This window comes from Struthio camelus, chromosome 19, assembly GCF_040807025.1.
Source record: "Struthio camelus isolate bStrCam1 chromosome 19, bStrCam1.hap1, whole genome shotgun sequence".
In the NCBI taxonomy this organism is placed as follows: Eukaryota; Metazoa; Chordata; class Aves; order Struthioniformes; family Struthionidae; genus Struthio; species Struthio camelus.
The window spans coordinates 7,949,945-7,974,224 of record NC_090960.1 but is presented as its reverse complement, the minus strand read 5'-3'; the positions used below and the strand labels follow the sequence as shown (position 1 = coordinate 7,974,224).

The 24,280-nt window shown below is 64.8% G+C and overlaps 1 protein-coding gene across 1 annotated transcript; it reads left to right on the top strand.

Annotated features, from left to right (window-relative positions):
• The first annotated feature begins 7,296 nt into the window (after nt 1–7,296).
• GRIN2C (glutamate ionotropic receptor NMDA type subunit 2C) lies at nt 7,297–22,781 on the top strand. The gene is made up of 13 exons (XM_068914198.1): nt 7,297–7,322; nt 11,722–12,145; nt 13,640–14,232; nt 14,580–14,694; nt 15,530–15,741; nt 16,282–16,456; nt 17,278–17,431; nt 18,542–18,667; nt 18,750–18,979; nt 19,362–19,522; nt 19,910–20,097; nt 20,719–20,951; nt 21,516–22,781. Exons 2-13 carry the CDS (start codon nt 11,738–11,740, stop codon nt 22,779–22,781), a joined length of 3,861 nt encoding a protein of 1,286 aa, XP_068770299.1. The 5' UTR covers nt 7,297–7,322; nt 11,722–11,737.
• Nucleotides 22,782–24,280: the final 1,499 nt, after the last annotated feature.

Sequence of the window (24,280 nt, the reverse complement as noted above, 5' to 3'; positions counted from 1 at the left end):
TCTTCATGTGGGCTTCCCTGCTCCACTGAGTTACGTCGCAGCTTAGCTTTAATGAAACTGTGCAAAGCCGTGGAGGCCGGTGGAGGTTAGCATCTGGTGAGGGAGGGCCTCAAGGCCGGCTGGGCTGGGCAAGGCCGTGCGGCACCCTGGGGCCCCAAATGCAGCTCTGCGCCCGCCGGAGCCCGTCGGCGCCTCCTGCTCCCAGCGCCCTGCGCGGTTCCTGTGCCGCGTGTTTCGTGGCACCGTTCCCGAAGGCAGCCAGGCAGGGTACGAAGCAGGGAGGGTTGTCGCAGCGTGGGGTGAGCAGATAGAATAAATGTTGAATGTTTGCAAACTCCAGCTGCTGCTTTAACCTTGTTCTGCCTCAGTTTCCCCAGTGTGCAAAGCGGCACGGTCTAACTTTCCTCTACCCTCAGGCAGGGTGTAGCTAAAACAGGGCTCTTGCCTTGCATGGGCTCCTGGGCAGCTCGTAGTGATCCAGGGAATAAACAGGTCTAAGACATCCCCGAAAGCTCCCGTTGTTGCGGAGCTTTGCAAATACACCCGAGAGAGATGCACGCAGAGTCTCTTGCTGGCCTTGGTGATAAGCTACTTGCTGAAGCTGGCCTTCTAAAATGAGTATTTAAAGCGAGTGAGCTACCAGGTTACCTGTGTTCTGGTACAAGGGAAAAGCCAGCTTGAGCCAGGTTTCCGGTCCAGCAGGGAAGAAGTATGTTGCCATTTAAAAGCCAGCTCACGCGACCAGAAAAATAGTTGAAAAAGCTTATCACAGCAGCATGGCTAACATATAATTTTCCAGACCCGTTTCCAGAGTTAGCACCTCTGCAGAGGCGGTGTCCGGCTTTCCACGCTCCCCAGCCTCTCGCTGCATGAATCACCGAGCTGCGGCATCCGCTGCCGGGAGCCGCGGCGAGCCTGTCTGTAACGGGGCCTCGCTGGCGAACAGATGGCTCTGCAGAGCGCTGACTTCAGCGCTTTGGCTGAGCGAAGGCCGCGGACGCCGCGCACCCGCCACTCATCCCCTGCGCGCCTGGGAGCGCTCGCCGCTCGCTCTGCCCGCGCACGTCTCCTCGCGCCTCGCTCCGCTCCGCTGCTCCTCGCACCCGTCCCAGCCCGGGCAGAGACGGCGACCAGCCCGGGACGGGGCCGGCGGCTCAGGCTAGCGGGTTTCCAACCTTTCCCGACAGCGCAGAAGGAACTTGCCGGCACTTCTTCCCCATCCCCTCTCTGCCAGGACCCCGAGGACGTCCTCGCCTGCAGACCCTTCGGCAGCTCAGGGTTTCTGTCCGTGGTCTTAAAGACACGAGCTTTCCAGTGCTCTGCGCTCCCCAAAGCATTTGGGGGCCCAAAGCCGTAAAGACGCTGAGATGCCTGGCTCCCGCGGGTGTCGGGCTGTTGCGTGCACCCGAGCCCGAGTCGGAGGGTGCCCCGTGCTGCTGCAGGCTGCCTGAGCAGGCCGGGAGGGTTTTTTTTTCTCCATCTCATGTTAGTTGCTTTGGAAAACGGGGTTTTGTGAGCAGGTTTCCTGAGGCTGCAAAAGGGGGGGGGGGGGCAGCAGCGCCTAAGTAAACTTGCAGCAGCTGCTTCAAGGAGCTATTTAGGGATGCGATAAAGCGGCAGCTAAAGTTGGAGGGGGGGCGGCTGGTTACGCCCCAGAAAGAAGCGATTTCCTCCCTTCCTGGGAAATTTCCATTTCCAGCTGCCTCATCTCCCACCGCCGGGGCGACCCTGCAGGCAAGCACCACCCCGGGAGGAGGAATTATCCCCACAGGGATGAAACGTTCCCTATTTATTTTAGCTCCTTTAATTACCGTAAGGGTAGGACACGCTGCCAGCGCAAGCGGAGCCGTGCCGCGCGTGCCCAGCGGCGATCAGCGCGGCCCTTGCTCACGCTTTCCTCCGTGCTTTGCTCTGCTTTCTGCCTCGATTGCTTCCGTGGCTGCTGGGATCCAAGATACCAGCCAGCTGTGAAGGTATTTAGCTGGCCAAGCCCTCAATACCTTTATGGGAGCCAGCAAAGTGCCAGGGCTACCAGCGATCCCATGGGCGATGGGGAGCTTGCCAGGGCCAGGGCAACTTTGGCTCTGGGAGCCTCCGCTGGGAAGCCAGCGTGGGGGAAGGTGATCCTCGTGCTTCCCTCGTGCTCACGTGTTGAAGGAAAAGCAGATGGATGGGATGTGGTGGGTCCCCAGGTTTAGGAACGGGTGGTTGCAACCCGTTTGGTTTGCAACCAAACCTTCTTACATCTTGGCCAACCTTCTGTGTGCGGGGCTGGCCCTGGCAGCTGGGACCTGGACGGTGCTGCCTGGCGGGTTCAGCTGAGCGCGTGGCCTCCCGCGAGGCTCGAGCAGGTCACGTCGGCGATGAGGTGTTAAACTAGGCCTGGAAAGGTTGGTGAGCTCGCTGATGCGTTCGCGCTGTCAAACGTGGGGTGGTGTCGGCAGCGACGCGGGACGCGGGCGGCCGTGGTGGCCGCTCTGCCCTTACTGGGACGGGTTAGGGTCTGCCCTGGATGGAGCCCCGCGTCCTCGTCTTCCCAAATTCCTTTTTTAGGACGCGCTTAGGTTGAAAGATCTTTGGCCACGTTTCTGAGGGCTCGTTCCCTCCTATAGATACACGATCAGCTGAGCTGAAGAGTTGCATCTCTGGAGCTGAGCTGAGCATCTCGGCCCCCCCCTCGACTTAAAATGCGAGCGTGTCCCTCGCAGGAGGAGGAAGGCAGCGTGCCGTCGCCGCAGCTGCCGCAGGCCCGGCCGGCGCGGGCAGCGTGCCTGAGCCCAGCGCGCTTTTGCAGCCTCTCCCCTGTCAAGGTTTCCTGCTTCGGGGGCCGTGCAGCGAGGAGATAACGCAATCGCCCTGCCGCAAGGTGTGTGGCTTTCAGCGGGGGCTTGCCCGCTTCGTGCACAGCTGTAAACTTTATGCAGGGTGTAAAGCAATCGCTGGTTTGATCCGTGCGACGCCGCTAAGGCCTGGGCGTAGGTGCGCGGCGGGCAGATGCTGGCGGTCGCGGCGGCTGTGCTGGGAGTTAATCAGCCCCCGATAACGACGAGGCGCTGGTTCTCCGGGGGGACCGGGAAGGACAGGGCTGGGATGGGAGGTGCCGTGCCGAGGTGCTCACCCAGCCGGGGCTGGGCGACCCCAGGGCTGGCAGAAACGTGGGTTTGCACCGGGGTACGAGGAGCCTGCGGGGATCCCAAAGCACATTTTGGACCCCAGCGTTAACTGAGCTGGGTTAAGGCAAAGCTGGAATCGTGTCCGCCTCCCGCGTTTGCCGTGAGCGATGGCGTCCCGGCTCGCTGTCTCCAGGCCTGGCCGGCAGCAGGATTTTCCCTGCAGGACGTGGCTGTGCACCAGGAGCTGTCAGAGCGCGTTGCCGCGCATTTATCAAGCTGCTTTCAGCGCCTCCTGCATGAAAGAGGCCGGGGAAGGATAACGGGAGCGATGGAAACACTGGCTGCTGCTCTCTGCTCGGGTCGGCTTGGCTCATTGACCGCAAGGGCTTCAGCTCAATCTCTCCAAAAGCTGACGTCTGAGGGGTCCCGTCAGGGTGCTGGGAGACCCGCTGGGGTGCCGGGGGCTTCCTCCCGCGATGCTCAGGGTGCTGCTCTGGGTGGTGCGAGAGAGGAGGATGAAGCGGGGAGGAAGGCACGCCGGGCACAGGCAGCAGGCTGGGGGATGAGGCAGCTTCGGGCTCATGTTGTCTCCCACGCCGCCCGGAGGGCTGTGCAAAAGGGAGAGCAGGAACAGGCGGTGCGACGTCCCTGGAGACGGCGGTCCCGAGGGGCTGGGAGAGCCGGGCTCTGCCGTCCTGGGAAAATCAGAGGATTTTTCGAATGGGAGGAAAAGTCAATCTCAGTCTCTGAGCTGTGGGTTTATTCTGGGTTTCAATCCATGTTTTTGTTGCTGCACTGACCTTTTTAACCATCGCACTCACAACGATTGTTTTTTTAACATAAAAAGGCCTTTTTTCCCCCCATTTAGAAAATGCCCAAATACCTTAGTATTTTGACAATTGCGAAACAGCTTCCAAAAGCTGGTTCTGAGTTAAAAACCTGGTGGCATGGACCCCCTGGCAGCAGGCTGGGTTCAGGCAATCTCTGCGTTTTCCCATAGAAAAAACTTTGGTGTTTTTTTTTCCTTAAGACCCTGAGGGACCTCGACAAGAGAACCGAAAACAAGCAAGGGAGCTTTTAGCACCGGTCCCTGCAGAAACTCGAGCTGCAGCCAACCCAAGCCGCGCTGTCTGCCTCCTCCTAACAAGTGCTTTATTTCCTCTCAGCTAAAGTAGATAATTTGGCTCTTCTTTTAGCTGTGCTTGACTCCCAAGGGAAAGGAAACGCGGCGGTCGGGGGCCGGCGCGTGTCAGCCCCGGCCCCCGCGCCGTGCTGCTTCTCCCCACTCCAGGCACCTTCCAGCTGTGCGTCCAGCTGTGCGCCAGACCCCGCTTCCCACATCTGTCCCACGCGCGGGCTGCTGCAGCGCCCAAGCGGGTTAAACGTCCCGCGGGATGGGGCTGCCGGGTGAGAGCCGGGGAGAGGGGTATTGCCCCGGCGGAGGTGGGCATTGCCCCAGGCTCTGGCTGTCGCCCCCCTCACCCTGCCTGGCAGCGGGGCAGTGCTGCTGGGAGGCGTTTTTTCCCGACGGGCATCGCCGGGACACGATAGCTCTGATCTGAGATGGTCCGAGGGGTCCAGCTCGGGGGCAGCCGTCCTGGCACTGGTATGTCGGGGCTCTGACTTGGCAGAGGGAGGCCGGAAGGACAAAGGGAGAGATGGGCGGATTTGCAGCCCTTGCTCTGCTATGCCTAAAGGACCGAGTCTCCAAAAAGCTCTTCCCAGAGGTTCTGGTTTCAATCGAGAACATGAAGGGAGCAGAAAGGGTTAAACGCAGCCGAGAAGCCAGCTTTCTCCTTTTCAGTGTTAAACCAGGAATGACCCTTTTGTTTTTAAGGGGAAAAAGGCCTGAGGCAGCAAGGACCTGTTGCTAGCCCTTACCTCTCATTCCCCAGGCAGGAGAGAAGCATCCCGAGTACCAGGCAGCCAGGGTGGCAGGGGCTGCCCGAAATCCGGGCGAGCGGGACGAGGTGGCAGGTAGTCGAGCGAGGGGCTGCAAGGCCCCGCACTGCTGGCCCAGGCCCCTCCGAGGTGCGGGGTGCTGCTTGCAAAGCCCTTACACGGCGGCAGTTTGTCCGAGCTCTGCCGGAGAGGGAGGAGGTGTTGCCTGTAAAGCAATTCTAAGGACGTCCATGAGGAAAATGTGGGTTTTTTTGGTGCCCTCCAACATAGGTGTCAGCATTTCTTATAAGCACCGCGCCTGGGCCAGTCCTCCTGGCCGCCTGTTGAGCTGGGGGAGCATCTTCAACCCCTCAGTGCCCAAAAGGCAGCTCAGCACAGGGGTGCTCAGGACCCGCTCTCATCCCTCTCCTACTCGCCCCGCCGGGATCCGGCTGGGGAAAGCCCAAGCATTTGAGCAAAGCAAGCCAGCCAGGCGTTTGCCAGCACTCTGGGGGCTCTGCCTCAGTCCAGTGAAATGCAAGTCCCCCTCTTTCTCCTCTTGTGATAAGTCCCGCAACCCAGAGGAGTCTTGAGGGCTTTTGCAGCCCCTCCGGGGCCGCGGGGAGCTTGCAAGGGTGCAGCCACCTTGGGGAAAGGCAGGGAGAAGGCTGCACAGTTGGGCAGCTCATGATTAACTGAGAGCAGCAGGTTTTTATGTAGGGTAAAAACCTATCTGGAAATGGTCTTTCCAGGCCCCAGCAGCGCTGTGTTTAGCCAGACCAGGAGGGCGATGGTAGTACTGGGGTGCGATGGTGAGAAACGCAAGTGGGGCGCTGAGATTGCGGATGCGCTCATGCTGCCTCTCTGGTCCTCGTGCCTGCAAGCGAGCAGCAGTGGAGCCCTTAAAAGCATCGTCGATGCTGTCACAGGTGGCTGCGATGCTGGCTCGGTCTGGCAGCTGCCGAAACGCTCCAAGCACCTTGCTCTTGGGTGGCTGCTCCGGACACCACAGCTTCGAGCGAGCGCTTCTGTGCTTTTGCCGCCTGTCTTGGGGAGGCAATGGTGGCAGGGAGCGCCGGGGCACGGGACGCTGGCTGGGCAGGCACACTCGAGGTGAAGCGGGGCGTTTTGGTGGCTCTGAGTTTGGGCGCATTGCAATTTTGGAGCAGCTGGCCTTGCTGGAGGCACCTGCATTAGGATCTTGCCCTGGCCAGGCTGTGCAGGGAGCTGTGCTCACCCTGCCAGGTCTCAGCTGCAGCAGGGCATGGGCTGTTTTTGGGGCCGTGAGCCCAAGTGTGACTCCCTCTGGCCCTGGAGCCAGCAGGGTGGCTGGTGACGGCCTCGGCATTGCCTCTGCCCGGCTGGGGTACAGCCCCTTGCTGTAGGACCCTGCAAGGGCCTGCTCGGCCCCAGACTCGGTGTGGGCATACCCCTCTGGGGCCCCCAGCCCCTCTCCCTCCTTCCTTCACTGCCCCCCCCGGCTCCCCCAGTCCGCATTGCTCTAAACCAGTGCTGCGGGATCAGCTGACGCTTTAATACTGGGCCTGGCGACAGCTGGAGGATGCTGCTGCCCGCAAGGGCTTTGCTCTCTGTATTGCCCCCCCCGAAGCGCAGGGCCGGGGCTGCCCTGGGCCGGCTCGAGGGGGACCTGGGGGTCAGCGGCCTTCTGCAAAGCCAGCAAAGGACTGGAGAGGATTGGGGGGGGGGGGGGGGCTGTGAGTGCCACCAGAGCCTTTCACACCCCTCTGCCCGTCCCTGGGGTGGGCTGTAAGGGGAGGCGATGCCTGGCGCGGGGGGGGGATCGCTTTAGGCAGGCTGTGCCAGTTCGCGGTTATTTTGGTTTTTGCCTCTTGGGGAAGGAGAAGGGCCCTCGCCCCCGCGCTCCCCGCGGCTGGCGGCCAGCGCCGACGGGGCGGCCGGCGCCTCTGTCGCGTCCCCGTGGCGAGCCCGCCTTCCCAGCGCCCTGGCCGGCTCCCGCCGCGCGGCACGGGGATGGCCGCCGGCGCTGGGCCACCCTGAAGCGGGCACCGGCGGCCGCCGAGACACCTGCCGGCACCGGGCGCGCTCGGGGGGGGCCCCCCGGTGCACACCCGCTCCTCTCCCTCCTTCCTCCCCTCCCGTCCCTGCCTCCCGCCGCAGCTGCAGAGCCGCCTCCTCCTCCTCTTCCTCCTCCTCCTCCTCCAAGGACGAGTCCGGACCGACGGCGCCTGCCGGACCGCCGGCTCCGCCAACTTCCCCGGCGGCGGCGGGGCCCGGCCCGGCCCGGCCCGGCCCGGGGGGTGCGCGGCGGGGGCTGCGCGGCGCCGGGCCGCCGGCCGAGCGGGGCAGGTAGGCAGCGAGCGCCGCGGGCGGCCCCCAAGTGCCGCCGGGGGCTCGGCTCGGGGGGGCGGCCGGCTCGTCCCCGCGGAGGAGCGGCGAAGGCCGGGGGTGGGGGGGGGGATTAGCTCTAAATTCAGGGCTTTCGTCTCTCTTTTCCGGCGGGGGGGCAAAAGGAGAGGAGACACCCGCCAGCCCCGCCGTCCCCCCGCCGCCTTGCGTAACGCAGCAGGCGGCGGCGGGAGCCGGGGCGTTTTTTGGGGGTTAATGCACATTCGACCTTCCGAAGGCGGCCGCGGTGCGCGCGTGTCCGCTCCGCGCGTGGCGGCGGCCGGGCGCCCCGCAACTGTTGCTGCCGGAGGCGCCGGCGAGGAAGAGGAGGGCTGCGGGGTGACGGCGGCTGGTGGCAGATGAAGGTTGAAAGGAGACGGCGCTCGCCGGAGGGGCCCGGGGGCTGCCAGCGCTTGGCCAGCCGGAGCCTCCCCCCCTCCACGCGGGGACAAGGAGAGCGGGAAGGGGCTGCCGAGTTGTCGGCCGAGGGGCGCTTTGGGGAGATTTCGCCGCTTTCCTGCCTTTGGGGGGGGGGGGGCTCTGCCGGGGTGTCCTTGCGCTGCGGGGGTGTCGCTCATCCGGGCGATGAGGAACCGTCGCGCAAACCTGTGCCCTGCCTGGTGCCCCCGGCAGGGCTCCTGTCGCGCTTCCCGGGAGGTTCGGGTTCCGTTTGTCCTCTGCATCCCTTGGCGGCGCCGTCCCCGTCCCCTCCCCGCGTGCCGAGTGTTCCCTGTGGCTTCAGGCTTGGAGGGTTTTTGAGATAAGGTTTCCCTTTCTCGAGAGATATTTTGCGTTTCAGGATTTCGTTTCTTCCGTCCCTAAGGTCAAAATATCTGCATGATCTCTCCCCGAGCTGCGCTCGGTCTCCGATCCAGGGAGGGAGGGATGGAGGACAAAAAGGAAGCTTAAAATCGGGAGCAAACTTTCCCTGTCGCCTTAAAATAGTGTTTTGGGGGGTGTAGGAACGTAAGGACTCAACTGGTGCCTTTAAAAGCTGGTGTCTCTGGGTGTTTGTTTATCAGGTGGAACTGCGTTTAGAAAAGGGTTGAACCTGCTTAAAAATATCCCAAAGCAACAAATAAAAAAGAGTGCCAAAGCAACAGGGCAGCTCCGTGCCAGCCTGGGGAGGAGGCATGGCTGAGCCCTGGCTCCTGGCCGGGGACGTACTCGTTAGCCCCCGGCCCCAACGAGGCCCTGTGCATAAACCCCTGCTCCTGCCGGAGCAGCCGTCCCTTCCCGCAGCAGCGTCCAGAGCTGAAGATCGATCTGCCTTTTCGATAATTTTCCCAGGAAGTACTTCTGCGGTGCTTGCTTAAAGGGGTTGGAAAATGTGGATTAAAAAGCCGAGAGGGATTTTATTTTGTTTTTTTCAGCCCCTATAGATATGCCAGCTTGCTCTAGCAAGCTGTGCCCTGGGCACAGACTGGCTGGCGGGCAAAGGTGGCCCTTTGCCGAGCTGCGGATGGGCCGTAGAGCAGCCCAGGGCCAAGCCGGCGTGGGGAAGCGCCAGGCTCCCGCTCCCCCTCCGTGGGGTAAACGCAAACGTCCCGGCAAGCGCCTGGGCTGGGAGCAGACCCTGCACGTTGCCTACGGCTGCCCGGGGCCCTGCGTAGCTGTGCCGCAGCCTGGCTGGTGCGGGAACGCAGGGGATGCCTTTGGTGGCTATTTTTCCTCCTCTGTCTCCATTGCTCTTTCTGCAGTTTGCCTTTCCTCTCCCCTTTCCCAAAAAATCACATTTTCCCACACCCAATAGATGTCTGGCTCGCTCCTGTATAAGGAAAAAAGGGCCATGAGTTGCATTTGATTAGCTCCGTCGGAGGCTCTTGTTGCGCTGGGCCTCCTGGGGCCAGCCGTGCCGGCGCGTGGCAGCGGGGCTGGCTCCGACCCGCGTCCGTGTGGCTCCGCGCGTCGGGGAGCAGCCGCCCGGACGCCGGCGTCCAGCCCGCCGTTCGCGTTTGCTGCCGGCCAAGGGGGAAACGGAGGCACCGGGGGCCAAGGGCGGTCGGAGCCTGCGCCCGTCTCTCCTCTTTCCTGGCTCTCCCTATTCCCCCCCTTCCCGCGATCTTTATTCCCTTGCGAAGGCGGGCGGCGGGGGGGAGCCCGGCTTCGCCCGGCTCGACAGGACCCGAGCGCCCCGCGTGCTCCTCCGTCGCGGCAGCCGGGGGCACGGCGCCGCCGGGGCGGCCGGGCTCCCGGTGCCGATTTCCGGCCGAGCTTTCCTCGGGGCGCTGGGAGCCTCCTCGGCAGCTCGCTCCCGCGCTTAGTTGGGTAACGGAGGCGTTTGTTGTGCCCGTGCCCATCTCTTGGCCCTGCAGTTACCACCACGGCTCCGCATGCGAGGAAGAGGGCTTGGTCGAGGCTCAGGCCAGCGAGCAACGAATTTGCCCGAATTTAACCTGGCGCGTAGCCTGGACTGGCGCCGAAGGCACGGGCCAGCAGCTAGCTTTGCCGGAGGGTTTTTCGGGCCGGGAGGCTTGTGAGCCCTGGGGAAGAGGCCGCTCGGGAGGAAGGGTGTCCGTCTGTCCGTCCGTCCCGTGGGCGGCCGCGGGGCCCGAGCGGGCGGGTGACGTATCCGGGCTGGCGCGAGCGAATCCCGATGAGCGGCCGCGAGGGCTCAGCGCTGCCCGGAGTATATTTAAACGTCCTTGAGGCGGCACGGGGCTCGGAGAGAGGCGCTGCGTTTGTTTTGGGTGGCGCGTTGTTCCCCTTCCTCTCTGCTCGGGTAGTTGATGCCGGGTTCCCGATGAATTATTTATCATGGGCCTAAAAATACTTGGAAATTCGCAGCGAGGAGCGAGCGGCTCGAGCCGGCCTGACGCTGGCTTTGCCGTGCCGTAGCGTGGGACGCTGCCAGCATGACTCACCGGCCGCCCTCTCCGGCCAAGGAGCCCCGGCGGCGGCTTCGCGCTCGCCCCGGCGGCCCGGCCGCCCCGCGGCGGCATCTCGCCGGGGCCGCGGGAGGCAGGCAGCCCGGTCCGGCGCGGTGCCCCTCCTTTTGCGCGGCCATTTGAAAGGGAGCCCGGGGATGGGTTACGCCCTGCGGAAAGCCGAGCGAGCGTCGGATGCCGTCGTCGGGCACGTGAGCCGAACGCAGGGCAGGGGGTGGACGCGGCGGCTGGCGTCTGCCGTGTCCGCGGGGCGCTGCGGCCCGGGGCGCTGGGCGGCTCGAGTAGGCGCCACGCGCCGCTCAGCCCGGGCTGCCGCCTGCCCCGAGACGCGGCCGCGGCCTTCGTGTCCTACCCCGCCGGCTGGAAACGCCGGTGGTGCCGGCGCGGCTTGCGCGCGGGTCCGTGGGAGCGTGCGGGGCCGGGGAGGGGGGCTCGGCGCGCCCCGAGCCCGGCTGCCTCCGGGGGAGCGGGGCTGTGGGGTGCACTGAGCGGGCCGGGACTCAGCCCTGCCGGCGGCCGGGAGGGCAGCTGCGAGGATGCACCGAGCAGAGACGACTTGTAACCGCGTGCGGCCGGTGCCGCCGCCGCGGAGCGAAGAGGAGAAGGGGCTGAAGCTGCTGGAGCTGGAGGATGGCTCCTGGCAGAGAAACTGGGGGAGACGAAGGGGCCGGGCGAAGCGGGGCGCACGCAGGGGCGCCGCGGCGGGGGGACGCCGCCGCTCCGGCGGCGGCGTGACGTGCAAAATCCCCGGGCAGGGAGTTGCACAGCTTAACTGTACCCAGCTCAAGGGCACCTTTTACTCAGCTTTAAACCTGCCTTCTGGCAGCGTCATCGGCACCTCTCCTTGCCCAAAAACCGGCGGCTCGGCCAGCCTGAGGCAAAGGCGGTAAAAAGGCAACGTTCAGCCAGAATAAACCACAGCTGGCGGAGGAGGGTCCCCCCCCCAAAAAAAAGCAGTGGTGCCAGCGGCTGTTGGAGACGTGGCTACGGGCCGGCGCGAACGGGCCACCCGCCCCGGAAGCCGAGAACGAGTTGTTCCCTTAAGGAAGGTCCGGCGAGAGCCGCGGCCCGCCGGCGGGGCTGGAGGGGGCCGCGCGTCTCCGCCGCTCGGGGCTTCGCGGTCGAGGACCGACCCTTCCCTGGGCTCTGCCGCGCCGGTGCTTCGGCCCGGCTTACGGGCTGACCCGTGGCCACCTGGGAGCAGTTAGACGTGAGGGTTTTTCCTCCCTTCCCCACGTTTTATATATGGCTTTATCAGCCCGGGTGCCGGCAGGGGCTCGGGGAGGCACCGGGGCCAGGGAGCCGACGCAGTCTCCTTCCCGGGGCGCTCGTCCTTCCTGGGATGCTCCTCGGGGGGCTCCGGCTGGGAAGGGGCAGTGGGTTTTGGGGCTGGTGCGAGGGCGCTGGGGACCGCGCGGCCGAGGCGCGGAGCTGGGCGGCCGGGTGCGATGGGCTCTGTGCCCTCCTCGCAGGGACGCGGCGGCGGACATGGGCAGAGCGCCGGCGCACGCCCTGCTACTGTCGATGGTGCTGGGCTGCTCGGCCGTCTTCACCGATATCCTGCTGCCCGGCCCGGAGGAGCCGGTGGTCAACGTGGCCGTGGTGTTTGGGGGCACGTCCTACCCGCTGCACATCCGCTCCCGCCTGAGTCCCCAGAGCTTCCTGGACATGCCCCTGGAGATCCAGCCCATCACAGTCGTGGTGAACAACACCAACCCCAGCACCCTGCTCACCCAGATCTGCAACATCCTCGCCAGCCACAAGATCCACGGCATCATCTTCGAGGACAACGTGGGGACGGAGGCCGTGGCCCAGATCCTGGACTTCATCTCCTCCCAGACGCAGGTCCCCGTCATCAGCATCAGCGGGGGCTCTGCTGTGGTCCTGACCCCGAAGGTGAGACTTCTCCTTGGTGGCTCCTGCCAGGGGGATGGAGGGAAAGGGGCTTACTGGGGCCATTTAAGGGATGTAGAGCTGGACATCAGAGCGGCTGCTGGTTTCTGCCCTCAGATGTGCCTGGGGGTTTCTACCTGCTGCTGCCGCCATCAATGGCCCGCCGTCGGCACAGGCTTAGCCTCGGGGTCCGCAAGGACGGCAGCCCTCTGCTCCCTCCCAGCCCCGCGGGGCTCAGCCGGGGGCCGGATCCAGCCCCGGCACTGTTATCGGCGTGCTGGCGGTGGGCGGGCAGGGAGAGCTGCTCCGGGGCACCGAGCGAGCTTGGCGGGCCATCGCCGACGGGCTTCCCTCCTGCGGGAGATTTTGTCTCATCTCCTCCACGGTTGCTCCTCCGCCTCTGCCCAGCTTTGGTGCCCGGAGGAGTCCTGCGCCCGCCGGCCTTCCCCTGGCGTCAGCAGTGACTCTCTGCTCGGGGAGTTTGCATTTTGGCTAGGCAGCGTGCAAATATCCGGCCCATCGCCCCTGCTGTTTGGGTGGGGTTTTTAAAATATTTTGGTTTCCCAGAGCTTTTTGGGGGGGTATAACCCCTGGATCTCAGCTCTGCAGGTCTGCCCAGGCTGATCGGGGAGGCTGGAAGGGGACCGGCTGCCCGGCTGGCAGCCAGACCTGCCCCAGGCAAGCGCCCCGAGCGCCCGAGCCTGCGCTCAGCCGTGGGTGGATGGCGGCGGGTGCAGCGGGCTCAGACCTAGCCCCAAGGGGCTGTAAGAGAGCCGTCACTTTGCTGCAGGCTAGGTGGTTTTCTGCAGCCTGCTCTAGGGTGCATGTTTCCGGGGGTGGTGGGGGGGGGACCCTTTCGAAGGCCTACCTTCCTCTTCCTCACCCGCATCTCAGATCCCCTTCCCCTGCGATGAATTCCCCCGGGGATTCACCCGCGGACCAACACCTCCGGAGGAACAACACTTTGCTGGCGATGGAGGCGGTCTGCACGGCAAAACGCTGCTGCCTTTTCGCGACCTTCTGCAAATGCCGTTCACTGAATCATTTAAGACGGAATCAGATCAATTAAGATTTGCTAATGAGAGGCCAGATGGCTGGGGAGGTGGGGTGGGAGGGAAGGCGCAGCCGAGGGGCTCCGGGAGCAGGTCGCGGTCCGGAGGCTGGAACGGGGTTTACTCAGCCGGCAGAGTATTTGCCCCCCCTTGCTCTCATGGTTTAAAGGGAAATTATTGGTCTGCTTTGGAAACTGCTGGATGAATTTTGGTCGAAGGGAGAAGTAATCCTGGAAAGGGGTAGAGAAGAGGTGACAGAGCACAGGGACGCATTGGTCTCATTTTTTGGTGTTTCCAGCCCTTGGGCTGCACCGGCTCTCAGCCCCCCAAACTCCTCTCAGTGGTGAATTCAAGGTTTGCAGGGATATGAAGGGCCACAGGGCCCTGAGTGCCAAACCAGTCCCTCACCCCTTCTTCTTCCCACCGGGCTCATCATGTCCTACAGGAGCCCGGCTCGGCTTTCCTTCAGCTGGGTGTCTCCATCGAGCAGCAAATCCAGGTGATCTTCAAGGTCTTGGAGGAATACGACTGGGGCTCCTTCGCCGTCATCACCAGCCTGTACCCGGGCTACAACATCTTCCTGGACGTCATCCGCTCCTTCACGGACGCCAGCTACTTCGGCTGGGAGCTGCAGGACGTGCTGACCTTTGAGATGAGCCAGGAGCAGAGCAGCTCGAGGACGCAGCGGCTCCTGCGGCAGCTGGACGCCCAGGTGCTCCTCGTATACTGCTCGCGCCAGGAGGCCGAGTACCTCTTTGAGATGGCGGAGCAGGCCGGCCTGGTGGGGCCAGGCTACGTGTGGATCGTGCCCAGCCTGACGGTGGGCAACATGGAGCGGCCGCCCACCTCCTTCCCCGTGGGCCTCATCAGCGTGGTGACGGAGAGCTGGAAGCTGAGCCTGCGCCAGAAGGTGCGGGACGGCGTGGCCATTGTGGCCATGGGGGCGGCCGGCTTCTTCCGGGCCCACGGCTACCTCCCGGACGTGGGGCGCGACTGCCGGGCGCCCGCCAGCGCCACCACCAACAGCAGCTTCTACCGGTGAGTCCTGGGGAGCAAAGTCACCGCGCGGGACGCTGGGGCACCCTGGAGCATCGTCGCTCCTCGCTTGCGACGGGCGAAGGGAAGAGGGGAGGGGAGAGTCGGCGGCAGGGCCGCGGCGCTGGCTGGGAGCGGGGTGGTGCTGGTCTGCTCGCGGCCGAGCCTGGTGCCACCAAGGCTTTTCCTTTCTTTGACCCCATTGCTCCCACCTGCACGTCTCACCATGTCCACCTCCGGGACCGGTGGCCGTGACGCCCTGGCTGGTGCCGGGGGAGGACGGAGACGTGCCGGGGGGTGAGCGGGGGCCACGCGGCCGCAGGCTCACGGCGCTGCTGTCACCCCGCCAGGCACCTCCTCAACGTGACGTGGGAGCACAGGGACTTCTCCTTCAACGAGGGCGGCTACCTGGTGCGGCCCACCATGGTGGTGATCTCGCTCAACCAGCACCGGCTCTGGGAGATGGTAGGGACCCGCGGGACCCGGGGGGCCGGGCTGCGGGAGGGTGCTTGGGCTGGGTAGAGCCGTGCGTGGGCTGCGATCTTGCCCCGGGGCAGGTTACCCCTTGCAAAACCCATTGCAAATATCGAAGGCTGCTTTGGTGGTGCCCCTGCTGATTTGGGACGGTGCAAACTGCCCCAGCCTGGGTGCACAGAGCAGCCTGGGCGGGTATTTGCCTGCAGCACTTTCCTCCTGCAGCTTCGTGGTGGAGTTTCCATGCCCCACTCCAGGCAGCGCCTGGCGTGTCTGGCCACGCGCTGGCGGCGGGGAAGGGGGTCGGGTGGGTTCTCGCCCACGGGCTGCGGCGGGGCCTCGCCGCGACGTCCGCGTCCTGGCTCGCCTTGCAGGCTGCAGCGTGCCTGCTCGGCTGGGGCACGGCGCCGAGCTCCCGCAGCCGGGCCGCGAGTTTGCACGGCTCTGACGGGCACCGAAGCTGGGCCAGGTGTCCACCTCCGGGGAAGAGCAAGCGTTTAGATCTGCAGCGAGCCACGTGGAGCTCTTTTTGCCCTTTAAAAGCATTTCCATTGAAATTCGGCCATGTTTTTGCTCACGGTGCTGGCGCAAACCCCGCTCTTCAGGGCCCAGGTGGAAAGTCTCTGGCGCGGAGCGCGCGTGTGCCCGCGGCAGTGCGGAAAGCTGGCTCACACAAGCTCCAGCCTAGCGACATACGGGGGTGGAAACGAGGCCTCGAAGACCTGCTGGGCGAAACGCAGGACGCGGCGTGCCTCCTCGGCTCCCCGTGCCCGAGCGCCGCCACCGCCTCGCCCGGCGGTGACGGGGCTGTCCCCGCTCTCCGCAGGTGGGCAGGTGGGAGAAAGGCATCATCCACATGAAGTACCCGGTGTGGCCCCGCTACGGCTCCTTCCTGCAACCCGTGGCCGACAACCGGCACCTGACGGTGGCCACGCTGGAGGAGAGGCCCTTCGTGATCGTGGAGAACACGGACCCCAGCACGGGGGTCTGCGTGCGCAACACCGTGCCCTGCCGCAAGCAGACCAACTCCTCCCAGAGGTGCGCGGGGACGGGGCGGCGCAGGGTCCCGGGGCCTCGGATGGACCCCCCTGTGCCGCACGGGACCGTCCCATGCTGGCAAAGAGGGACACGGCTGGCACAGACCGACCCTGTCTGGCTGAGCCTGGGTGAAGTTTTTACGGGTTTCTGGCTGTCCTCATGAAGAGATGCTGCACTGAACCGAGCTTCAAGCTGCTCCTTTCTTGCAATCTGGGGCTGTAGCCATGATATGGCTTGAAGCCCCCCCCTGCCCGGGGCAGCGCTCCAGGGCTCCAGCTCACCGCTTCCCCGAGGATTTTGGGAGCTAATTGATGGCTTCTCTTCCTTCCTCGTTTTGGGTAAAGCCCCCAAACCCCATTCGCTGTTCAGCAGCAGGGGTGAAGCTCAGCACCTTTGGCCCAGCTCCCTGGGGCAGCTGGTACCCTGGAGACACCAAGGGAAGGAGGGATGGGGCCGGTCAGGGTGCTGTGTGACCCCTGGGGTGCTCAGGGCACCTCCAGGAGGGCCTGGGGATGGCCTGACCTGCTTTTCCTGGCACAGTTTCAGTGGCGATGGTCCCGCGGACCCCTACACCAAGCTGTGCTGCAAGGGTTTCTGCATCGACATCCTGAAGAAGCTGGCCAAGACGGTGAAGTTCTCCTATGACCTCTACCTGGTGACCAACGGCAAACACGGCAAGATCGTCCGCGGGGTCTGGAACGGGATGATTGGTGAGGTAGGGGTGGGCAGGGCTCGTCCCCAAAATTCACCCCCCCCCCCCGGGGTGTCCCAGGATGTCATTCTCCAGCCTTGCTTGGGGGCCTGTCCAGGCCTGGGATTTTCCTCTTGAGACGGGTTAGAGTTTCTGCATTTGGACTCTTGTTTGGTGTTAGCTGGCCCCTGCATAGGGGATAATTCAGCATGAGAAGAGTGAAGGCGTAATTGTAAATCCCAGGGGTTATGGTGGAGGCAGAGGAAAATGTATGGGCTAGTCGGAGAGCTGAAAGTTTATCATCCCACGGCTGGCTGTGTTTGTCTCACTGCTAACTTAATCAGTCAATATTAAAAAAAAGTTAAGGTTGCAAAATGAAGCGCTTGGGAGATGAGGAAATGCCTGGAGAAGGTCGTCTGGGTCCCTTAGCCCTGCCTGCTGTGTGTTTGCGTTCCTGCGGGGTTTTTAAGGGCCAGCTCATGCCCCGCTTCCTCCCTGGGATCCCTGCGCGGTCCAGGGAGCCCTTCAGACACGTCCTTGTCCGCGCGGGACCCCAGGCTCCGTTCGCTCCGGTCCGATGCTCTGCCGCGGTATGCAACAAAATGTCGTTTTTCCCTTGAACCGCCAGCGCCGGGATTGCTGCCCGAGGGGTGCAGGGCTGGTGCTGCAAGCGCAGGCGGTTTGCACGGGTGCTGCCCCAGCCGATCGCAAATCCTGCCGCTCCTGAAACCCCGCTCTGGGTGCCTTCAGCCTGCCTCCTCTTCCTCCGGCGGCACGGCCCCGCCGCGCGCGGGCGGCGGGCGCTGCCGAGCCGCCCGCCCTGAGGGTGAGCTGCCCCTTCCCAGGTGTACTACAAGCGAGCGGACATGGCCATCGGGTCGCTCACCATCAACGAGGAGCGCTCCGAGATCGTGGACTTCTCCGTGCCCTTCGTGGAGACGGGCATCAGCGTCATGGTGGCCAGGAGCAACGGCACCGTCTCCCCCTCCGCCTTCCTCGGTGAGCAGGGCTGCCCGGGGCGGCCGCGTGCAGCTTCCTCCCGGGCTTTTGACAAATGGGAGTTAGAAATATCGTTCAGTTGTCATCGTTTAAAAAACAAGAGCCTGTCTGTAGGTCAGGAGGGAGTGAGATTGGGCCGGCAGCTTTGGGGCTTTCTCCTCCCCCTGCCATAAGTAATCCTTTTATTATGGAAACCGAGGCTGGGACCAGCGTGGTTCTTCCTCTCCGCTCCTTGCGTAGAGGAGGAAGGATGGAGGTGCCGGAGGTTTAGAGGGAAGCTGGAGATTTGCTGGTGCTGAAACCTGCTCGAGGGGATCTGTTGTCTTTGCTGAAGCCTTCACCAAAATCCTGTGGTTAAGCAGGGGAACTTCCTGGTGCGGGAGATTGTGGGTGCTCAGCGTTTGAATGAGTTTTAAAAAACTACTGGGCAAAAAGCCTGGGGAGACAAGGAGCCTGGCCAAGGTCCTTGTAAAATCGGAATTAAAAGTTAGGCAATTTCTTGGGGCTTTCCAGCAAGAGTAAAACAGCAAAACCCCAGCATCGGCTGGGCAAGGGTTTGCACGCGCGGAGTCGGGCTCCTGCGTCGAGACGCGTCTGAGAGGGGCGTTGGCGGCTGCACGCGGAGGGCCTGGATTAATCCCGTCCTTCAGGCTGCCCGGACGCCGGAGCCCCCCGCGTCCGCGGTGCCGCCCCGCAGCTCCCGCTCGGCGTCTCGCCTCTGCCCTGTCCTCGCCGGCTCCAAACGGCTCTGCCGGGGCTTATCCCGGCCGCGGCTCGGCTGTCCCAGAAATACCTGGGTTCACGTTCCCGGCCGGGGCCGGCCCCCCTCCCACGGGAGCCCGGCTTGCCTGCTGAGTAATTTCGATTTCATAAGTACATTTTGCCTCGCTTCCTCTTAATAACGTCTCTGCGGCAAGGCTGTAATTCCTCCGGAGCAGAGTTATTGCCTGGGATTATTGGCTGAATAATTTTGCAAAGAAACCCGCCTCGGCTTCGTGGCAGGGGGCTGCGCGACGGCGGGGGCGGCGGCGGTGGCCACCGCGGGGTCCCTGCTGCCGGGGGGGGGACGGACGGCGACGTGGGTCCCAGCGGCTCCCCGATGCCTTGCAGAGCCCTACAGCCCGGCCGTGTGGGTGATGATGTTCGTGATGTGCCTCACGGTGGTGGCCGTCACCGTCTTCGTCTTCGAGTATTTCAGCCCCGTGGGCTACAACCAGAACCTGAGCAGCGGCAAAAGTGAGTGAGCGCGGGGCGGCGGGCGCGGGGGCCGCCCTGGCCGGGCTGACGGCTCCCCGCTCCCGTCCCCTCTCCCCGCCAGGGCCCGGCGGTCCCTCCTTCACCATCGGCAAGTCCGTGTGGCTGCTCTGGGCCCTGGTCTTCAACAACTCGGTGCCCATCGAGAACCCCAAGGGCACCACCAGCAAGATCATGGTGCTCGTCTGGGCCTTCTTCGCCGTCATCTTCCTCGCCAGCTACACGGCCAACCTGGCTGCCTTCATGATCCAGGAGCAGTACATCGACACGGTGTCGGGGCTGAGCGACAGGAAGGTGCGGGCAGGCGGGACGCGGCAGGGCTCCAGCTCCGCTGTGCCCTGAGTCTTTGTTGTGCCCCGTGCCTCGGTTTCCCCTCCACGAGGGACGAGAGCAGGGAGGCCGGGGAGGTGCAGGGCCAGAGCAGAGAGAAGCCCAAGGAGCTTCACTTGTGGGCACAGGTGGGGATGGAGAAGGGTGTTTGGGTGCAGGGCTGTGGCACAATTTGCAAATTAGACTGTTCTCCCTCAAAAGGTTATGGGGGGGTGGGAGCTCCCCGGAGGGTGCGCGTTGTGCCCAGTCTGGCCGCGCACGGGCAGCCAGACGGAGGGACCCCGCGAGGAGCGCGGGGGTGGCCTCAGGCCCCGCGTGACGCCTCTGCCCGGGGCTCCCCCCGCAGTTTCAGAGGCCGCAGGAGCAGTACCCCCCCTTCCGCTTCGGCACCGTCCCCAACGGCAGCACCGAGAGGAACATCCGCAGCAACTACCCCGACATGCACACCCACATGGTGAAGTACAACCAGCGCTCGGTGGAGGACGCGCTCACCAGCCTCAAAATGGGGTACGGCTCCCCCCCCCCACCACCACCACGGGGTAAGGCTCTCCCAAATGGGGTGCAGCTCCCAGGCTGCCCTGTATGAGGTGCGGCTTCGAATGGCCCCCCGAGATGGGTATGGCTCCCCCAAATGGGGAATGTCTCCTCCAAATGGGGCACCCCCCCCCACCATGAGGGATGGCCCTGTATGGCTCTCCCAGATGAGATGGGGTACAGTGCACCCAAATGCAGTACAGCTCTCCCAGATGGGACAGCTCTGTATGGTCCCCCCCAGATAGGTCATGGCCCCCCCCCCCAAATGGGATGCAGCCCCCTCAGATGGGCTACGGTCCCCAATGGGCGTACAGCCTCGTGGAGGCCCCCTCCTCACCCTGCCCTCTCCGGGTGCCGCAGGAAGCTGGACGCCTTCATCTACGACGCAGCGGTGCTCAACTACATGGCCGGCAAGGACGAGGGCTGCAAGCTGGTGACCATTGGCAGCGGGAAGGTCTTTGCCACCACGGGCTACGGCATCGCCCTGCAGAAGGACTCCCGCTGGAAGCGGGCCATCGACCTGGCCCTGCTGCAGTTCCTGGGAGACGGTGGGTGCGCGCGCCGAGCCGAGCCCGACCAGCTTCTCGTTAGCCTCTTCCAGTGAGCTGTTTGCTCATCCCCTCCCCAGCGCTCTGGCTGGCAGAGAGAAGCTGATGGTTTTATTTTAAAGTGTATTTATTTCAGTCTTGTAAAGGACAACGTGAGGGTCTTCCAGCCCATGGAAACCCATTCTGGCACAGCAAATTAACCCAGGGACAGCAGAGGATGAGGCTTTGCCATCTGTCTGCCCCTGGCACGGGCCATTTTGGTCTCTGGCACCCTTGGAGGGGCTCAGACCCTGCTGTTGGCTTGGAGACTGCCATGCACAAAATATAGCTGGGGAAGGAGAAGGAACAGCATGGGACAGGGAGTATGGCCAGCCGGCACGAGGGAGGAGGGAGACGAAGGAGCAAAGGGGAGAAAAGAGAAGGGAGAGGGCCCAGGAGAAGGATGAGCTTCTCGTGGGATGCTCAGGCCCTGGACAATGGCAAGGGCTGAGTTGACACCAGTTCCAGGGGGTGATTTTGTCCTCCTCCTCCAGCAATGGTGATGGGCAGGGACTGTACTCGGTGAGACAGGGCCTGGGTGGGACTCTTTCACCCCATGCTTCTGTGCGTGTGCGGTCCCAGGTGAGACGCAAAAGCTGGAGACAGTGTGGCTTTCGGGCATCTGCCAGAACGAGAAGAACGAGGTGATGAGCAGCAAGCTTGACATTGACAACATGGCCGGGGTTTTCTACATGCTGCTGGTGGCCATGGGGCTGAGCCTGCTGGTCTTCGCCTGGGAGCATCTCGTCTACTGGAAGCTGCGGCACTCCGTCCCCAAGTCCCACAAGCTTGACTTCCTCCTGGCCATCAGCAGGGTGAGTGTGTGGCCACCAGGGACTCTTGGGGTGCCCAAATTTCCTCCCGCTGGGCCGTGGAGTTGGGCAAGGCTTTATGTACACCTCTTGGACCAGCGCAGGGCTTGCTGGTGCAGATGTTTGATCAGGGGATGGCGTTGCTGGGGCTGCCAGCAAGCAGGTGCTGGGACAGAGCCTTGGTCTTCCTTTGTTCGTATGAGGAGGCTGGTCTGTGGGATGGGGGAGGGCAGCAGGACAGGAGTTGCTCCGCGATGGGAGCAGGGGTATGGGTTTTTCCCTGGCCAGGCCATGTAGCTGGTGTTCGTAGGGTCCCTGGTGTGTAGAGCCATTAAGATGGAGGCTGTGGCACGTGCAGAGATCTTGGCTTGACTTTCCTAATAGCTGGAGATCTTGCCTTGAGTGGTGTGATCTCAGGCCAGCTTTCTCAGCCCATCTGAACCAGCCATCAGTGCTGGTGGCATCTGTGGATCACGTGCAGAAGGACGGGCCGGGCTGGTGGGTACAGGACATGGCGCTCCAGTTGCTCTGCTGATGGGGCTGGGGGGCGTCCCCCTCTCTCCGCAGGGCATCTACAGCTGCTTCAGTGGGGTCCAGACCCTGGCGAGCCCCGTGCGGGCACCCACCCCTGACGTCACGGCTGGTTCAGCCCAAGCCAACGTGCTGAAGATGCTGCAGGCCGCCAAGGACATGGTATCGACGGCCAGCGTCGGCGGCTCGCTGGAGACCGCCACGCGCACCATCGAGGACTGGAGCAGCCGCAGCGAGCGCCTCCAGACCACCTTCTCGCTGAGGACACCCCAGCTCGTGGTGCAGAACAGCACCGGCACCCACCGGCCCCCTGCCGCCGGCCCGCCGGACAGATTCGGCAGGGTCTACGCACCTAAGGGTGCTCCCCCGGGCCTGCCCCAGCCCGTCCTGGTGGACTCCAGGCTGCCCGGGGACGAGAAGTGGAGAGGGGCCAACGGGCAGCCCCACGTCCTTCACCCGCTGAAGTTTCGGGGCGACTGTTTGGGGGATAAATCGCTGCCGGGCTCTGCGGCGGGCGGTTTCCCCCACCTCTTGGTGAAGACCACGCCGGAGGGGGACGGCCGAGAGCACGCGCTGACGGGGAACCACGTCGGCGCTGCCCTCTCGCCCCGGCCGCCGCCGCCGCCGAGGGAGCTTCCCCTGCCGGACATCTACCGGGAGCACAAGCGGCCGCCGGCGCGGGGCGATGGGCTGCAAGGCACGGCCCTGCTCTACGGGGACGGCGGAGACGGGGGCTCGGCGCCGCTGCCCCGGCTGCTCTCCGCTTCCGAGCAGGAGGGGGGAAGCCCTTTCCGGCCGCCCTCCTGCACCCACGGCTCCTTCCCCCGAGGCGAGAGGACTTGCGGAGCCTGGGGGCCGGGGGCCGGGGCGGCGGCGGAGCGGCACAGGCCCAACCGGCGCACCGCCTCGGCCCGGGAGCAGCGGGGCGAGAGGCGGCGCGGGCCGGGGCTGCGGCGCTGTGGCGGCGGCTCCTCGCCCGCTCGTGCCGACGTGCCCGACCTCTTCCCCGCGGGCGCCGCCGGCTGCCGCCCCCCGGCCCAGGGGCCGGCCAGCCCGGCGCCGCCGCGCTCGCCGGGGACCAGGCTGCCCTCGTACGGGGAGGCGTGCCGGCAGAGCGCCGCCGGCGGCCCCCCGCCCCTCCACCTGGGCCGCCTTCGGCGCGGCTCCCCGCCGGGCCGGGAGGGCGGCCGGAGCGCCGGGCGGGCCGACAGCGGCTACCGGGACTGCGGGGGCCGAGCGGCGGCGGGGGCCTACGGCGGCCGGCCCTGGCGGCGGCTCTCCAGCCTCGAGTCGGAGGTGTGAGGGCGCGTCCGCCCCCGGCGCGGGAGAGGGGGGAAAAAAGAGGAAAAAAAAAAAAACCCAAGTGAACAAGTGCCCTTTGGCCGGGCGCGGGGCGGCCGGGGCCCGTTGGGGGCCGGGGGGCCGGGGGGGGTGCGCCTGGCCGCGCTCTCGGCCCAGCGCGGGGGCCGCCGGGGCCGGCGCGCTCGCCGCCGCCGCGTTTCCGAGGGACTCGAGAGGCCGCGTCCGGCTCATTAAAGAGACGTTTGAAGCGGTTCGGGGGCCCTGCTTCCGTCTGCCCTGGGCTCGGTGCCCTCGGTCGTGGCGTCGAGCCGCCCGCCTGACGAGCCCGAGGCTGCCCCGGACCCCGACACGATGGGGGGGGGGCGGCGGGGTGCAGCCAGCTCACACCATTTGGGGAAAAATGATTTAATTTGCTTCCAAGCTGCCCGTTCCAGCCCCGTTTGCTTCATCTCGTTACCGGGCAGTCCGCGTCTTTCCTGACTCCGGAGGAAATGCAAATGGCACCTAATTAAGCCGCTCGGGGATAACGCCTTGGATGCTAGCGACCTGTGACAAGAAACAAGCCGAGGTGGCGGAGCGATTCCTCCCGGCGCCGGTCTGGGTGCCCCCCGCCGCGGCGCCCGCTGGGGAAAGGGGACGGCTGCAGGAACAGGGGCAGCTGTGGGGCTGGCGAGGCCGTGACCGGGGCCGTGACCGGGGCCGGGGCCGGGGCCGGGGCTGGCACGGCTCAGTGTCTCGCCAAGGAGCTGTTCCAAAGCACCTATTCCCCCCCCCCCCCCCCAATTTAAAAGCAGCCTTTTTGGGGTGCCTTCGTGCACAAACCCCCCCCCGGCCCTATCCACCCTGGGGTCCTCCCCGTTCGTGCTGCTCCACCAGCTGGGGAGGGGACCGCCGCACAGCACTGCAAGGGCCTGGCAACGCATGGCGGGGGGGACCAAAAAAAAAAAAAAAAATCCCCATCTGTCCATCCATCCGTCCCTTTAGCCATCCATCCAGCTGGGGTTAAATCCAGCGCCCCCCCCCCCCCCCCCCGGCTGCCTTGCCGCTGCGCTGCCATCGCACGCTGGTGCTGACGCTTTAATTCCCATTACTTATTTATCACCGCAATTGTCTCTTAATTGCTTTGGCGGCCCCTCCGCAGGCATCTTGGCAGGGGAGGAAGGTGACGGTGTATAAATAAAGGCACTAAATAAATAAACCCGCTGCAGGCATGGGGAGGCTTGCGCCCCCCCCCCCCCCCCCCCCCCGGCCGTGGTGCTGGGCCCACCTGGCTCCTGGGCTCCCAGCAGGTCCCTGCAGCGCGGCGGTGCCACCCAAGGAGCCAGCACCCACGGGTGCCCCGGTGCAGCAGCCTGGGCTGGGCTCAGCCGTGCTGCGGGAGGCTGCGGACGGCAAAGCCCGCGGCGAGGCCGGCGCGTGGGCAGCCGCTGCCGCCTGCCCCGTGCCCCGGCCGTGTGAGGGGCAAACCTTAGATGCTAACTGCCCTGGGAAGAGCAGGG